Source organism: Alternaria ventricosa, assembly GCF_023758065.1.
Source record: "Alternaria ventricosa strain BMP 2768 chromosome Unknown scaffold_6, whole genome shotgun sequence".
In the NCBI taxonomy this organism is placed as follows: Eukaryota; Fungi; Ascomycota; class Dothideomycetes; order Pleosporales; family Pleosporaceae; genus Alternaria; species Alternaria ventricosa.
Window position 1 is genome coordinate 1,574,189 of NW_026055686.1, and position 16,845 is coordinate 1,591,033.

At 54.3% G+C, this 16,845-nt stretch overlaps 5 protein-coding genes across 5 annotated transcripts; 3 read left to right on the forward strand and 2 right to left on the reverse strand.

Annotated features, from left to right (window-relative positions):
* Window positions 1–230: 230 nt before the first annotated feature.
* J4E93_004616 (uncharacterized protein) lies at window positions 231–1,687 on the reverse strand (the record flags this gene model as incomplete). The annotated part of the gene is made up of 3 exons (XM_049342543.1): window positions 231–906; window positions 953–1,241; window positions 1,297–1,687. 3 exons carry the CDS (start codon window positions 1,685–1,687, stop codon window positions 231–233), a joined length of 1,356 nt encoding a protein of 451 aa, XP_049200695.1.
* A 2,087-nt stretch (window positions 1,688–3,774) lies between these two features.
* Window positions 3,775–6,825, forward strand: J4E93_004617 (uncharacterized protein; the record flags this gene model as incomplete). The annotated part of the gene is made up of 1 exon (XM_049342544.1): window positions 3,775–6,825. One exon carries the CDS (start codon window positions 3,775–3,777, stop codon window positions 6,823–6,825), a length of 3,051 nt encoding a protein of 1,016 aa, XP_049200696.1.
* Window positions 6,826–8,863: 2,038 nt separating this feature from the next.
* J4E93_004618 (uncharacterized protein) lies at window positions 8,864–10,861 on the forward strand (the record flags this gene model as incomplete). The annotated part of the gene is made up of 2 exons (XM_049342545.1): window positions 8,864–9,159; window positions 9,208–10,861. 2 exons carry the CDS (start codon window positions 8,864–8,866, stop codon window positions 10,859–10,861), a joined length of 1,950 nt encoding a protein of 649 aa, XP_049200697.1.
* Window positions 10,862–13,405: 2,544 nt separating this feature from the next.
* J4E93_004619 (uncharacterized protein) lies at window positions 13,406–13,980 on the forward strand (the record flags this gene model as incomplete). The annotated part of the gene is made up of 2 exons (XM_049342546.1): window positions 13,406–13,634; window positions 13,688–13,980. 2 exons carry the CDS (start codon window positions 13,406–13,408, stop codon window positions 13,978–13,980), a joined length of 522 nt encoding a protein of 173 aa, XP_049200698.1.
* A 1,110-nt stretch (window positions 13,981–15,090) lies between these two features.
* On the reverse strand, window positions 15,091–16,783 carry J4E93_004620 (uncharacterized protein; the record flags this gene model as incomplete). The annotated part of the gene is made up of 2 exons (XM_049342547.1): window positions 15,091–16,108; window positions 16,158–16,783. The coding sequence occupies 2 exons, from the start codon at window positions 16,781–16,783 to the stop codon at window positions 15,091–15,093; spliced, it is 1,644 nt and encodes a 547-aa protein (XP_049200699.1).
* Between the last annotated feature and the right edge of the window lie 62 nt (window positions 16,784–16,845).

The following is a 16,845-nucleotide window of genomic DNA, read 5'->3' on the forward strand; positions in this document are numbered from 1 at the left end:
AACACACCGCCCAGCTCGGTGTCCAGTGCGCCGAAAGTCAATTTCGTATGGTACAGGTATGGAACATCGACTCCGATCCATGCAGATATCATACCACTGTCATACATCCTCCTCTATGCGTGCGGGTATTATAGCAAAATCGTAAGCCGAGCCGCAGGCTTAGGGAAATCCAAAATATATCGAAATGCGTTCCAGTTCATCCAGACCAATCCCTGTGTTTCGTGAAATCTCTAGTTCTTCTTCTCTTCTTTCTTCTCCTCCTTCTTGGTCCTACTCTTGAAGAAGTCCGAAATACCGTCTTTGAACTTCTCCCAGGGTGTGCGATTCAGGTGGTTACTGAGTTGGCGGTACTTGTACATCTCAGCCCAGCAGTCGCGACCCCATTCGCAGCCAGCCATGTTGACCATAAAGTCGCGATCTTGCTCTTGGTAGTGGATATCGGGGTTGTCGCCATTCTCACCGCATGCGCCTGGTGGGAAGCTCATGATTTGGCGTTGCTGGATAAAGGCGACGTGAGGCCTGATCCAGGGCTGGTTCTGGTACATATACTCGAAAGCGTCCTGCTCCTTGTGCTCCCACTCCATATGTTTTTGTTCGTAGCCGACAGGGTCCCACCAGATGTCAAGCAGCCTGTCGGTCCACGCGCTTCTTCGCACCATGAATGAGCCCAGATTGAAACCGCCACAGTCTTGGGGTAAGAGCATGTTGACAGAGTCGACCTTGCCGTCTCCCACTGGCGAGCGTGTTTCGGGGTCGAGGTATTCGTCGGTCAGAGGATGAGTGATGTTGAGGGGGTTGTAAACATTGATGTCGCGATATGTCACGTCTTGGAGCTGCTTGAAGACATGCTTCTGGAGGGAGTAGGTCGGCTCCATAATGAACGTGTTCGTGTCAAGCCACCAAAACCTGCGAAATGTTAGCCTGGGCGACATCATCTCCACACAGCACGTACCATTCAGCATGCGGGTACTTGCGCATGGCGTTGCGAATGGTGTCAACCTTCTCCCAACTTTCTCTCCACTCGTGCGCATAACGCTTCTTGGTGCTCATGTCTACGATCTCCAATTCGTAGCCCCAATTCCTTGTGTACTTCTTCTTATTCTTGACGCTGTCGCGTTCGATGGCCCATTCGCGGGGACCCTTCCATTCCATAACACCTCCACCTTGGTTCGCTGCGAGTATAACGACGTATTTGCTGCCGCCGCCGAACCATGCGGACCGTCTGTACATACGACGGATGGCTAGATCTGTCAATGCCAATCGCGAGAGGGGGGTTTGGAGGGGCTAATAACTTACGTGTGTTTGAATTGTAGAAAATGAAGAAGAATACTACGAATAGTACTAATGCGACCCGTTTCCGCAGACGCCATATTGTCCAGGCTATGCCATTCAAGGCCCGCATTACTTTGTTTTGCGACCGCCCACGACCTAGTTTCTCCTTATCGCCGTGGTTGAAGGGCAAGCTTGTAGAGATTCTTCGAAAGTGCTTGCCAAAGAAGCCTTGGTTTCTCGGGGTGAAGCCGGGGTATCCTTTGACCTCAGCACTCCGCTGTTGAGCCGATGCCCAAGTGACATTGTGTGAAGAGGAGCCATTCGGGTAGGGGCTCGTCCGCCCACTGTTATCGTATGGGGTATTCAGGCCCGGGCTCGACCATCCGCCTGGCTGAGGCGAAGGCGATCTCGACATTTCGAAGGCGCCTGGCGTGCCAGGAATGGAGGGTAAGGCTTCGCCCAGCGAGCGGCCGTGAAGACCGCTGGTTGTGCCTAACCTGCTTCGCGACTCTGCACTATCCGGAAGGTTGATATTACTGGGCGGCAATTGCCTTGCAGCAGAAGAGCGCCTCCTGCGTTGGCCACTTGAAGCGGAGAAGGAGGATTGGGAAGCCAGCGTGACTTTGGCGGCGTTGGACGGGCCGGGTGGGATGGAGGAGCGACGCCGACGTGAGGGTCGTGGCGACGGGACAGTCAGCTACAGTCGCCGATGTGATTCGATGGCAGCTGCTCGAGCGTGCGGCACTGCAGAGGCAGCGTTGTGGTATTACTGAGGACAGCTGGCGGCTGGTAGCCAAGTTCTCGAACGGCAGGAGCGCGGCGGTCGCACTTGAAGCGGGAAGGAGCGTCGGGGAGAATGCGGTGCAACGTCCAAGGCTGTCGTCTCGTCAATGGCAATTGATATAACGAAGGACGGGAAACAATAAAATACTACAATACGTCGGGGTGTATAGCTGCTGGAAAGGAGTCTGGCGATAACCCAATCTAGGTCTTCGAGTTCGCTGCTTGGCGTGGATCCAAAAGGAGTACGCTAATTCCGTCTTGCGCGCACCTCCAGGATTGACTACCTTTCAAGACTCCAATCCACTCCGCGGCAACGATAGACACCTGCTCTACGACCTTGTGTGGCTTCAATGCGTCCCGTGGAGCGCGAAAGACGCTGATATACAGCAGCTGTGGCATCGTGTGGTGATATTAATAGTTCGTATTCGGATAGCTGCACCCACATCGCCAGCAGGCGCGCAAGACCGATTTTGATAACAGCTGTCATGAGTTGTTGTGCGTCCAGCAATTCCAAATGAGGTGTCTGATGTTTCCTAAACAATTCTGGCACGTTGCAGTGTGTTTGCATGTGTCCCGGAAGGTTAAATGCGAACGTGTAGTCGCGGCTTTAGCTAACCACATTGTGCACGCTTAAGCCGTGGCCGCCTAACGGTAGACGTCGCAGAGGTATGCATATCACTATATGCTATACAACTTGACAGTGTGTTCAAGAGAGTACCTACAACCGGCGATGGAGTCGCATCTATGGAATGGTGGTTCAAAGAGGAAGAACCCCAAGCAGCTGTTCGGCTGAACACCACTGACCCAATCTCCACGAGTTCACCACTGCTACCACTGACTGCGAAGGTCTCATGGAATGGAGAAGAGCCTCCTCAGGTACTTATAAAGACATCCACCAAAGAGTAGACAGGGAAATGGTCGGCGCATACAGACCGCACCGACGGCTAGCTAGCGCCATCTTGGCGGCGCCTTTCTCGTCCAACGGTTGGTGGCAGCCCTGATTGATCTGGCGCTTGAGTTACGTCGTCCTCTCACCTGACTGGTCCATCTCAACTTTCACTAGACACGACATCCAGCTATGCTTCTGGAGCGTCTCAGATTTCGCATAGTGTTGTACAATTCCAGCCCAGCGAATCCACGGCGGTTACTGAGCCTAAAGCCTGGATACATGGCGCTCTTCATGAAGCAGATCCACCTGGTGGCTCCAATCACCTTCACTCGGGACCCGTTGACAACGCCTGTTGCGTCCAGCACGCTTTGACTCATTCATTCGTAGTCGCCAGTGCTGCCACATTACAGGCTGGGGCAGAACTCTAGGTGAAGGAGCTATGCACTATGCGGTATGGCAGCAGTTTGCCTGGTAGGCGGCAAGCCCATCGATGGCCATGTAAAGATCCGGGGTTGCGTGTTCGCCCAAGAGCAAGAGCCTCACCATTCTCCTTTTGTTGCGCCTTTACCGTCTTCCGTACCTTTATATCACTGTCTTTAACAGTTTTCGCTGTCATTTGCTTTATGCCGTTTTCCTCGCTTTCTTTTTCCCTCGTCACGTAATAGATTTCAGGCCCCGCGACACACCTCCACAATACCATCAACAATAGCACAGCCACATAACGTCTCGGCTTCCTAATCACTTCGACTCCGACACAAGCCATTGTTGGTACCACCTTCGTTTAGTATCGAGTACTCACCGACGGAAGACACCGACGGATAGCGCCAACGATGAGCTCGACGAGGAGAGACGTATACGGCCAGCAGCCATCTCTCAAGCCATCATCGAGGTCGACATTCAATACCGCACACCAAACGGACTACGACTCACAGGTGGATCGAGAAGAACAAATATCGGTGCACTTCAACGATGAGTTTGACGGAAGCGCAAACCTAGACAGGTCAACGTGGGACACCGAGCCCCATGTTGAGTCGCAACGAAGAACGTCAAGACACAACTCGCGATCATTCACAGGACGCGTTTCAAGGCAGAAGAGTCGGCGGCGAGAGCTTCTGGGAAGACCGGCGAAGCCTGGAATCACTGTCGATACGAGCTTTACAAGACATAGAGGCACCGAACCCCACCAGGTCTTCCCCCAAGGCGGAGAGAGAGGAAGCGGGTCTGTTCGCAGGTCGCCATGGTTTGGCTTAGGACGATCTTCGACCAGGAACAAGGGTTTGGGTATCACCAAGGGTACACCTCAACCGGACAGTACACATCGGAAGAAGCCCAGCGTCGACCGGAACGATCTAGACACAGCCATTTCGATGACACCCGGCGGAAAGTCCTGGCAAGAAATATCGCCTTGGGATCGACGCATACCAATCGGAATATCGGTACCCACCGACAGCATCTCCGACTTCAGCACGCTGCAAGCCAACCGACCTCGCGCTGGCAGTGACGCTACTCTTGTGACACCAAGCATTATCATCACCCCCGCAGCAGTGAAGTCCGTCTGGTCTCCAGATACGCCCTTTACAGAATCCGATTATACTCCGAGCATTTACTCTCGATACCAATCGACTTTTGCGAGCTCGAACGTGCCTCCAGTCCCAGCTCTGCCTGCTGGTATGTCGCAGGCACCAGGCCCTAGTGCATTCAGAGACACTCAAGGAGCGACTGGTCACGCTAGGAACGACACATTGGATTCAGCGGGGACTGCTTTTGAAGAAGAGGACGATGACGCGAAAAGGAAGGACCGTATAATGTCTACCAGTACCGTCTTCGAAGAAGACGAAACACCTCTAAGAGAAAGAAACGTTGAGAACTCCCTGGCTATTGACACTTCTATGGTGCCCACCCCACGACGATCACAAGGTTGGTGGAATGTCATCACAACCCCATTTGTTATGACACCAAAATCTTCAACCTGGACCGAACGTGGTGGAGACCGAACACCAGACGTGCCGATGGTCCCATTTCGATATGGTACCCGGAAGGCAGACGAATCAAACCCACTTCCAAATATATCCAACAACATGGCGGCCACAGGATCCAGTGCTCCAGTGCAGGAAGAATCGGAGAAAGCCGTAGCCTACTCGTCGCAAGAAGCATCTTCTGGTCCTCATCGTGTTACGTCGCCACTTTCTACTATGTCAGCCTCGCCAGTCGTTGGTACGGCCGCTATCGGAACCGTCTTGATGCCCCGTCAGGTCGAGGAGCCACGACAACAGATCAACGTCAACATTGAGTTGCAAGACAGGCGACCGATGCCAGCCAATTATTCCGTTCGAGCTAATTACCCGCCACCTGCACAGGATCTTCACACGTCAGCGCCAGCACAGCAAGTGAAGAGAGGAGTGTCTCCATCCGCAAATGCCAACAGCTCACAGCAAAACTTGCCGGTATTCGCGCCGCCGCCCAAGTTCGCCCAGAAGGGCTCACACTGGAGCTACGATAACGTCAGTCGTTCCAGCTCACAAGCATCTTCACCTGATCTCAAAGCACGGAAGAAGCATCGCAAAGTCTGCAACATGATGAGCCTTTGGCCGTTTGGGAAGAAAGGGAACCAAAAGAACCAGGATAGCACAAAGGAGAAGAAGAAAAAGCGAGGCATCTGCTTCTGGGGCTGTTGCTGTTGTCTAGTATTCCTCATACTATTGGCGATCATCATCCCTCTAATCGTGGTCCTCCTGAGGAAGGGCAACGACGACAAGCCCACAGCAACTCAGCCAAGCGCAGATGTCGGCAACCAGTGGCTCAACCTGACCGACTACCCTCCCATACCAACAGGCATTCTGACTGTTGCGCAACCCGAGGCTGTAGAAGAAGAAAGCGGCTGTGTTGCGCCTACAACGTTGTGGAGTTGTGCACTGCCGAAAGAGCTTCAGCAGTCCGTTGAGCCTAACAAGCCCGACCAGCCGAACTTCAAGATCGAAATCACGTTTGAGAATGGTAGTGCGGCTGAGTTACCAAAATCTCAACGAGCAAAGAGGGCGGTTAATGCTGTTTCAGCTGGTGCTTTCGTCCGGTCGCTGCTGCATGCGCGTGCTGCACCTTCGCCATCTCCCGCGCCTCCATCGACCGCTGACATGAGTTTTTTGGGACAGACCACTGACGGTAACTCTGCGCCGTTCGAGGGTGAGGAAACTGGCCTGTTCATCAGCATGCAAGATCCTACCGTCAGCGCATCGCGACTGATGAAGCGTGCCGATGCGAGCGATCCGACAAACATCACTGCCGCGATCCCACCACCGATGTTGGCTTCTGACGGAACTGCCGCGCCTGCGAACTTGCTGCCTTTCCCATCTGCGCAGCCTCTACGACTGTACAACCGGGGCAAGGACAACGAGCACTACGGCTTCTATAACTACTTCGATCGCTCCATTTTCTTGAAGCAGATCAACGGCACCAACCGTGGTGGCAACCCTGCAGACGTCGACGGAGGAAGTACAAAGGACGCCGCGAAACTGAGGTGCACGTACTCGCAGACACGCTTCCTGGTACAGATCTGGACACGCAGCAAAGAAAGCAAGCCACTGCTACAGAACTCGGCTTCAGGCGCATCAGACGTGTTTAAGCGGCCAGGCACCTTCCCCTACCCAGTCACTGTCACTATGGACCGTCACGGCGGCGACCCATCGAAAAAGAACCTTTACTGCTACGAGATGGAGGACGACGGCTCCATCAAAGACGAAGAGTCGAAAAAGTCGTTCCAGTTTGAAGACCGCGGGTTCGGAGGCAACCTTGTCAAGGGCACGCAGGGACAAGGAAGTGTCAGCGGACCCATCGACGGTGGGACTGGCGGCTGCCGATGCCAGTGGCAGAACTGGTTGAGTTAGGGGTCCACTCACTCGGGACTCCAGCCATGAGTTTTCCTTTGTCGAACGAACACTTCCGGGTTGATGGAACTTGCATAGCGTTTGGGTTTTGCGCATAGAGGATACTGCGCCTTTTCATGTCTCTCACTTTTGTTATCACAATTGCAGCCTCTCTCGTCGGCGACCGGAGTAAGCTCGATCCTAATACGTACCCACTGGATGGCCTTCTTGTATAAAAATATCCTCAGCTTGGATCTCTAGTTAATACATATTGATATCAAAACTCAAACACCGAACAGGTCACCTCCACCGTGCATGGTCGCTAAGGCTAGCTGTAGCCGTAGTGTTAGTATGTGTTTGGTCCACATGCGGCTCGGCGAGCCATTTCGAGGGATAGTGGATACTATGCAGTACCGTCGGATGGTACCGTGGCATCTCCGCTGACATCCCCGGCCATGTGTTGAATCAGCTCAGATGCCGAGTTCGACTGTGAGTGCTTCGTAAAGGAAGAAGGTTAAGCTGCAGAGAGTGGCAAGACATGGTACCGGCACTTGCATGGCAGGGTTGATATTGTATTCTCCTGTAGAATCAACGACAGGTCCATCATCCCGACTCTACTGCCGTGGCCGTTCGAGACGAATCCTCGGACATGAAAGTCGTTCCTTGTAGTCCCACTTCGGGAGTAAGCAACAGAGATTTCCTCGGATATGCGTCTGTCAGGCGACAGCACGTACCCCGATACGTTCGGAGATAATAAGGGCAATGTCACTTGGTCAGCGTTATTGGTGTTGATAGGGACGTGGGACGATGGCAGCGGAGGAGGTGTGGATACTCCGCAGAACTGACGAGGATGCATGCGGCCAAGCGGCCTAGCAGCCCTGCACGGCCCAGATTCTCGGACCCCGCCATGTCCACTGATCTCGCCCACGTTCTCTGTGCGCGCTTCTTATTGGCCCTCTAGCGCCTCATCCTTTGAAGACCTTTCGTCGCCTCGTACGTGCAAAGTAGTGGCGACGCGGGTCAAAGTGCGTCAATGGCGCGGGCGGCCTGGGCAATGGATCTGTTGCCATGCCTCCTGATCGCAGGCTTGGTGGTGCTTGTCCAAGCCCGCAAAAGGCTTGTCCAAAACGTCATGGCTCCAGCAGCTATCGCGAAGTAAACCTTGGTTACACCGGAAATCTGGGGACTGGGCGGATGTCCATGGCACAAAAAGGGTCTCTCAGAACGACAATCTCTAGCACTATGGGGCATAGAGCAAGGTACATAACAGTTGCGCTCGCTCTCGGCCCAATTAGAGGCTGCTGCTTGTGCCGAAAAGGCTGGGATTTGCTGTCGCGTGAGCTCCTTCCGGACTGGGTGGGCCCTCCAAACTCGTAGCATACTCGCGTCCGTAACGTTATGCCCCCGCCGGAAGCGACGGTCTCTACACTAGAATTTTCTTTCCATCCGTGGTCCCTTATATAGCCTGGTAGCATCGGCTTCTTGCGAAATGCTCAACTTTGTTCACCCAAGTTCGCGCTCTCTTTGCGCCCCTGCCTCTTCTCTGCCTCCCGGCTGAACGCGTGGGACCCTCTGACCCTCAGTTCTTACGTACTGCGACCCTCCAGAACAAAAAAGCGCACTGCCACCACGTGAAGGCGCGTATTCATCATCAATCAGCGCATACACACTCCCCGGACTCGGTTTCGTCATCGGACCGTCCGGCTCGTACTAGGATCTGGCAGCGTGCTGAATCGCAGATCCCATCCACCACTCAGAGGCCACCCCATCGAACGTGGTACTGCTCTGCATTGTACGTGGGACTACTCGCGCAACAGACACCACCGGGTGATCGGTATCCCTGTGGGACAATCAGCATTTTTGCATTACAGCCAAAGCGCATATAAGCTTCGACTAGGACCCGCGCTTCTGGGCAACGCTCTCACCAGCCATCCCCACCATCAGCATATAACAACGAGATCGCTTCGATCCTCGTGAACTTGCTGCAATGCCGGACCTTCGCGACCCTACGCCACCTTCCCTCCGGGATTATGGTATCGCTGCACCCCATGGACCCAACATGACTGGCGAGCACCAAGCAACTCAGGACATTGACATCCGGAATGACATGAGCGAAAATGAATCGAGCGTATTCCATGCCCTGTTGCACCCGGACGACCTCTACAATTCCAACGGCACCTACTGGGCAGATCTGCCCTTGGGTCAACGCGTCAAGTTCATCGGCCAAGTCGACAAAGCTGAAGCGAAAGCCGAAGCGAGCTACTTCTGGGATATGTTCAAGAAGGACCCGCTTGCGCCTATGGGCCACTACTTCCGCACATGTGTGATCCCCGGTGCTGGTCTTGGTCTCGAGGGGTAAGTTCTACGACGCTGTAGTTTAGATCGTTACTAATAATAATTTAGATACGTGCTCTTCTCTATTGGTAACGTCAGGCCTCTCTTCCAGGCTGCTTTCCTGGAATGCTGGAATGATCACGAAATTTGCGACAAGACCTGGCTCCAGGCTGTCGACTACCTAGAGATCTGTGGTATCATTGTCGGTCAGATCCTTGTTGGCATTATTGGTGACTGGCTCGGTCGTCGCTTTGGTCTCATCCAGGACGCCGTCATCATGTTTGTCGGTCTTCTCATGCTGACCGCCGCCTGGGGTGTTACCCAGAACGGATGGGTCATCTGCTATGTCTGGGCTCTCTTCTTCTACGGTATCGGTGTCGGAGGCGAGTACCCGATGACTGCTACTGCCGGTATGGAAAACGCCGTTGGCTCTGGAAAGGTGTCCACCAAGGACGACCGTCTTCACCGTGGTAGGAAAGTCACCAGCGCTTTCCTGATGCAAGGTTGGGGACAATTCTTCAACCAGGTCATCTTGATCATCTTGCTCCTCATCTTCCACGGTGGATCATCGCCCCCGTACTCGAAAACCTTGGCGCAGTGGACCTACCGCGTGTCCTTCGCCATACCCGCTGTCGGCACACTCTGGCTCGTCTACTTCCGTTACTACAAGATGAAATCTGCCTCAAAGCAGCTCGCGCTGTCCAAGAAGAAGTCCAACGTCACCGGCTACGACGTCCAGTCTTTGAAGCTCACCTTCACGTATTTCGGGCCCCGTGTCCTAGCCACTGCGGGAGCTTGGTTCGCCAACGATGTTTTCTTCTACGGTAACAAGCTCTTCCAGAACCAGTTCATCGACATCATTACGCCTGGCAACAAGTCCGTCATGACCGGCTGGTTGTACAACTTGATCAACGTCGGTGTATCGCTATGTGGCTACTACCTCGCTTCCCTGCTCATCGACAACAAGTTGTACGGCCGCAAATGGATGATGATCGTTGGTTTCCTGGCTGACTTCGTCCTCTTCATGGTTCCCGGTTTCGCCTTTGACTACTTCACCAAACCCGAGAACATTCACGGTTTCCAGGCCATGTACTTCTTGTCCTCCTTCTTCAACCAGTTCGGACCCAACAGTGTTACTTTCCTCGTCGCTGCCGAGGTCTTCCCCACACCCGTCCGCGCCACTGCCCACGGATTCAGCGCTGCTTGCGGTAAGGCGGGTGCCCTGCTCGCTGCCGTCCTGTACAACTATATCGACACCCAGACCAAGTTCTACTTTGTCCCCTGGTTCGGTCTCGTCGGTGCTCTCCTTACTCTGCTTTTCCTCCCAGACACCACTGGTCTGGATCTCAAGGAGCAAGAGCGTCGCTGGGCTTACATTCGCGCCGGAAAGGAGCACGACTACCACGGTATCGCCGTCCACTGGAAGCACATGTCCTGGTGGGAGCGTTTCCGCGGCCAGCACAAGGACTACGATGCCAAGCTTGACTACGAGCAGAAGATCGCCGAGATGCGCACAGAGTGGCTCGAACGCCAGCAACACAAGTTCTCTGAGAAGAACGGCTGGGAAGGTGTTGAGGCGGACGAGGACGACCACGCCGACGTGCACAACTACTTCAAGCGCACCACACCTGGCTCATCGCACGGCCCTGAGCCCATGATGGCACCCAAGACGGTGTCGGAAAGTGACTCGGCGGATGAGATTACGCGGGAGAAGCAGCTCTAGTGGAGCTACGAATTTGAAGTTTCGTTGTAGATCCGATGGATAAAAGGTTGATTCTTAGCGTTATCGTTCTTTTTAGCATTACAAAGGCGTTTCTATCGTCTTGCGCTCGACGCAGAGGTTGTACCATGATACATATAATGAAGATCGTTATGACAAGTGTGTATTTGGACCCATCCAGACCGTTTCCGTTCCCGGCCTGAGTTGTTGAGTTTGATGAGGAGAGCGGCGCGGCAAAAGCAATCATTGACAGAATCTCGGTGCATTGTTGAACTCGATCAGAAGTAATATAAACGCGCCCGGCTAAGCTTCTCTGATACACGACATGCAGTCGTGACCGATGTTGAGCATGCATACATAAAGTTGTGCACGCACAGCAGTCGCTTGGACAGAAAACCTCTGTTCGGCTGTTCGACCCAGCCAACAAGACAGCCACCGGCGCCTAGCCCCGGGCGCAACCCAAACAACAGCCTCTGGTTTCACGAGCGACACCTCGGGATGACACAACAGATAGGCGGACGGACACCTGCAGTTGGCGGCGCACATGAAGAAACCTTACCGCAAACCTTCAGAGGTTTCGGTACACGCTTGGTTTCAGCGGTCAGCCATGGTGGCAGGACGTGGTAATTGGAAAAGGGCAGGGCTGGGTGGTAGCCCGGGCAACTATCACCCACCCGCTTTTTCTCCACGATGCGCGCGGCGGTTTGGCGGTGACAGCTGCCTGAACTTCGGGTCGCCGGCGCTACACCGGTGTACAGTTGGCAGGCTTGGGAACCGCCAGCAACAAGGCTGGGTGTCTGATGTCAGTCGTGTCTTGTGCAGATGTCTACGACATTGGGACCTGCGCAAGTGCAGCATGTCAAATGCAAGTCGTAGCGTCGGACAAGACGTGTAGACAGGGTGGAAGGAATCTTCCCGAAAGCTTTCGCGGCTTTTTCGCCGAACAATCTGCAGGCGCAAGATTTGCAGGCACTCTCCTTCAGTGTGCTTCCATCGCCGTCTTTCCGTAGTTGCGCCGGCGCACCCTTCCACACCATGTTGTTGCGACGAGATGGAGAATACGTCAAACACGAGATGAGAAGGAGAGCATATGACGACGTCATGATCTCCTTCTCCTTGAATCCTTATCACGGCAGCGGCAAGCAATCATGGTCGCGAAACGAAATTACGAGCGTGGTCCTTGCATGGTGGTGAAAAGTCCGGAGATGGGGGGACTGGGGTGTTTCTGGCCGTGCGCCTCATTCCCTTTAGCCTTTTGCTCGCATTTGCCGGTGAATGCGTCGACATGTAGGTACAGATTGCACGTTGTTTGTTTCAATATATTGTGTTTGCATGGGGTTTCGATCGATATTCTTGGGTTTTCCTCGGGCCATGGAACAGATGGTTTAGTGTTGGTGGCGAGTGTTCCTTACTTAGAAGCAAGCTGCAAGGGACGGGGATGGATCATCAGGAGAGGGAAGGAGAGGACCGAAGTGCTGGCAGCATTGATCGATTGATTGATTGCGCGTTAGCGACCAGAGCGAAAACAAGGGCAAGGGACACGCGTCACCGCACCCACGATCACGGGATTCAACAAAACCGATGCAGCTGCCGAGGATCGCTATGAACAATCCCAGGCTCCTGTTACTAAGGATAGTAAAAACGAAGCAGAATCGCAGGCCAGCAGACGAAACACGATCAGACAGCGGTGCGTAGGCAAACTGCTGCCAACAATAACCGTGAGGGATGCATAGGGCCGCCAGCTGTACCGGGCAACGATCTGCATGCGTTATGGACGGGCTTGAGGCGATCGAATGGTGACGGACCTGCCCCTGGCACTATGGTTGCTAGTCGTACGGCCACTGGCGGGAGGCGTTTGCTGGCGTCGCGATAAGGTGCGCACAAGCGAGTTGCAGTGGAGAGATGTTGCGTGGCACTGCGAAACGGCCCTCTTCTGAAGTCAAACTCTTTCGTCTGCTTGCGCGTTGGCGATGGCTGGTGTGGCTGGCGGTCTGGGAGAGGGGAAAAAGCTGGTTACACGTCGAAGTTGGCCGTAGCCAGCGACATGGAAGCTCCCAGGCAATCAAAACGAAGCAATTCGGCCGCTTTCACCAGCATGACAAGCTCTCTCGCAGGGGACTAGCCTCGCCCAACGGTTCGAGTGGGCCAACTTGGATAAAATTCTTGGAACGATGCTTGTCCATCTGCCAATCGCGGACTCGCCTCGTGTCTGTGCGCCGGGGCTGGGTGATTCTACTCTTGTCGAAACACACGGGCGCAAAGCCTCTCCAATTACTCTGCCTACCACGTCCACGGCGCACAGGGCACCTTTGGGTACGGTGGGTCCGCCCGACCCCATTGCGACACAACAGCCGCAAGTCTTGCGTGTGTGTTGCCCTGCGGTCCCAGGCGAATAAATAGATAGCCCGTTTGCTCTCCTCCTTTCTCTTCTTCATCCACTCACTCCAACGCACAAACAGATTCCACCCGCTTCAACTCTCCAATCTACGAGTCGATCACTACACAGTCGCTATCTTCAAGTAACTACTACCAACCCACATCATCAACATGCGTTTCTCCATCGCCTCCGTTGCCATCATGGCTGGTGCCGTCGCCGCTGTTCCTCAGTACGAGGTCCAGCCCATCTCCCAGATCTCCGACGGTCAGATCCAGGCTCCTCCTGCCACCAGCATGATCCCCGCCGTCCCCATGCCCTCTGGCTCCATGGTCTCTGAGATCCCCGCTGTCCCCATGCCTTCCGGCTCCATGGTCCCATCTGGCGACATGACCTCCACTGGTAAGTTTCTCTGCGACTCTGCTCGGTACATCACGATACTGACAACACCATAGTCGCCGTCACTGAGACTGCTTCCGTCACCTCGGTTGTCGTTGTCCCCACCGCCACTCCCGTCGTTCCTGGTGGCTCCATGTCCGTCCCCATGGGCTCCAACACCACCATGGTCACCGGTACCGGCTCCATGTCCGCCACTGCCTCCAGCCCCTCTTCTGAGGAGACCACTTCCGGCGTCGCTGGCAGCGCTACCGAGAGCGCCGGTATCCCCGAGTCCACCGGTGCTGCCGCTGGCAACATGGTCTCCTTCGGTGGCCTTGTCCTCGCCATCGGTGCCGCCATCGTCGCATAAGCGCCTCACCACCACCCTTTCTTTCCCCTTCTTCACGATATACCACCAACTCAGTCACGATTGGGTTGCATGTTTGTTTAAAAGCAACACGGAGTAACAACACATTTCCAAGCATTAATGGCGGGGATTTTTAATTCGGGGAACATTCACGTCGGGGTTAGGGGTTACGAATGATTCTTCTTCTCATGTATCCTACTAATGCGACAATGTTCCGACGGGGATGCATACACATGGCTTGACATGTATAGATAGTTAATTCAACTGAGATATCAGTCGCCGAGAGGCGCTCTGAACCAAACTTTTCTTCCTTCAGCTATGAATGTCCTTGCACAATGCTCCATCTTCATGACGTGTAGTTCAGAAGAGTTTTCATCGATGTGTCGGTTGACACATGTGAAAGCTCTCGACATATGCAGCTCAGCGCAAAGGAAAGTGGTACCTGGAACCGACCGCGCCAACGCATGCAAGATAATCGCCGACCTTCCAGCTGCCCCTGCCTCGGTCAACCCGCAAGACGCGCCTCACCTCCTCTCTTTGCACGACCACACGACCACACCTACTCTTCCTGCTGCTGGCTCCGACACCGACGTACGTCTCTTATCGCGCGTCCTCCCCTCAGCGCAATACGAGAAAGACAGCGGGCGCGCGGGCGACCCCGAGCCAACGAGCTGCCCCCAGCGCATTAGCTCCACACCACTAGCCAAAACGCTACGTGGGCAAGCTTTGCAGCTAGAAAACGATGAAAATGGGCACTTGGCAGGTTGGCTGAACTAGCACCGGCCAAGCGCAGCGTGCGTCTCAACCAATTTTATCTTCCTTGAGCAGAGCTAGAGGGCGGGGTTTGGAATTGTCGTCTGGGTAGTGTTGGTGTATATGTTTTGGCCCTGTCTAGATGGGTGGTTTGGCTGGAATGGTAGGGAGCTAGAGGTGTCCCCACATGTTCATGCTTGGATGACGGGTGAGGGAGCTCTACGGCGTCTTGTTCCGACGAATGAACGTTTGCAGGTGTGAGAGCTCGTGTGCTATCAGAATAAATGTGTGGCAGTTGGTCGGGAAGTTGCTTAAGTGATGTGAATATTCCGGGTATCATTCTAGCTATACACGTATCGACTACCTTGCCTCCACAACCTGCGTCAACAACTGTCCAAACACATTCAAGCCCTCGTCCGCAGTGAAAATGCGCTTGGGTATTTCAAATTCTACTTCTGGCTCCTTCTTCAGATCGCGGTCGAGTTCGACATCGAGCAGCGCCGTGTAGGAGTGGTCCAAAAAGTCTTCCAGGTTGTACGCTCGCTTGGTGAATTGCTCCGAGATGATCTTTGCCAGTGTCGCAACGTTGGGGTGGTAATGCGACTGTAGTGCCTCCAACTCCCAGACACTGCTGTCAATGGCGTTCGTGAGAAGAGGATCCAGCTCCTCCATGTCGAACGGGTCGTCCATGCCTTCCTCTTCCAGCTCCTTTTGCAGAGCCGGGTCCCGGATCTCGCGGTGCATCATGAACGTGCAAGCTGGATGTCTCTTGAACATGTTGTAGACCCAGGGTATTACGACGACGACACCGGCGGGCGGGCCGTGAAGAGCTAGTCGCGAGAGACGCTTGATGAAGCTGGCGACGAGGTTGGCGGGTAAATGGGAGGAGGACATGAAGGTGTCTAGCAGGCGGAAGAAACGCGATCGGTGTTTGGAGTGGAGGAGGCCTTCGTCGAGGAGGGAGTACAGCTTGAGGTAGAATGACGGGTAGTCGAGGTTCTTCTCTGAAATTAGGTAGTAGATTCCGGACAGTGCCAGCAATGAGGTTGCGCCGCCCACGTTGTAAGAGTCTGTCAAGAAGTCGGACAAGATTTCAGGCTGTTGGAACCACGGCGCAATCTGGTGGGAAAAGTTGTGCAGGATAGACTTGCGCTGCTCCTTGGAGAGACCTGTGCGCATCGTCGCTAACCATGCTGCCTGTGCCTTTTCCTTGTATGCTTGGAGGGACGGTATCGGGCTCTTCCCTTGCACTTGTACGTAGAAGTTCTGGATGTCGGTCTTTGATTTGGGGACTTCGGTGAGTGTGAATAGGAGGGAAAGGCTGTTCGCAGCTACGAGTTGGCGCGTCGTGATGTCGAGTTCGCTGTCAAGTACATCCCTGCGTGTATTAGTGGGAGCCATGAATCTTAGTATGTGTGTATACTTACTTGATGGTCTGGAAGGTCTGGTATCGAACATCGTCGAACTGCTTGAGGTACTTCTCGGCAAATTCCTCGCGGTTCAGATCGTCTACCGGGAGACATAGCAGCACCCGAATCAGTCTCGGCAGCGGCCCGTTCTTGATCTTGTAGTCCTTCTGTGACTTTGCCTCCTCCTTGACCAGTCGCAGAACCAGTGTCAGGGCCACAGACTGCTTCGGTGGATGTTCGCTGCCAAGGAAGTCGTCGATGAGAATATCGGAAAGTTCTCGGTAGCGCTCTTTCAGCCACGAGACAATGACACCCTCCGCCTCGCTCATACCCTTGCTCTTCACCATGTCGCCTGTCACGAGTAGTCGCGAGAAGACTCGGCAGAGGGCCACGGCGGCGAGGATTGGACCCTCATTCTCGGCGTCTGGCTGTCTCGCTCGCTGCAAAAGAGTTGCAATATTGTTGTAGTGTTTCCGCGATTCGAGGATTTGTGCTTCGAGCTGTACAATTTCCGACTGGATGTCTTCGCCGTCGTCGCTTGGGGATTTGCGCCGGCTCTTCGATTTGGATTCGCCGCGCTCTGGCTTGCTCGGGTCCCTCTTCCTCTTGACACCAGACGTGCTGGCCGACTTTGCACCCGGCATGTTTTCCTGCGACTGATTTCTTGGCGTGGAGTTGAATTGCTTGCGGGCGCAAAAAAGTTGGC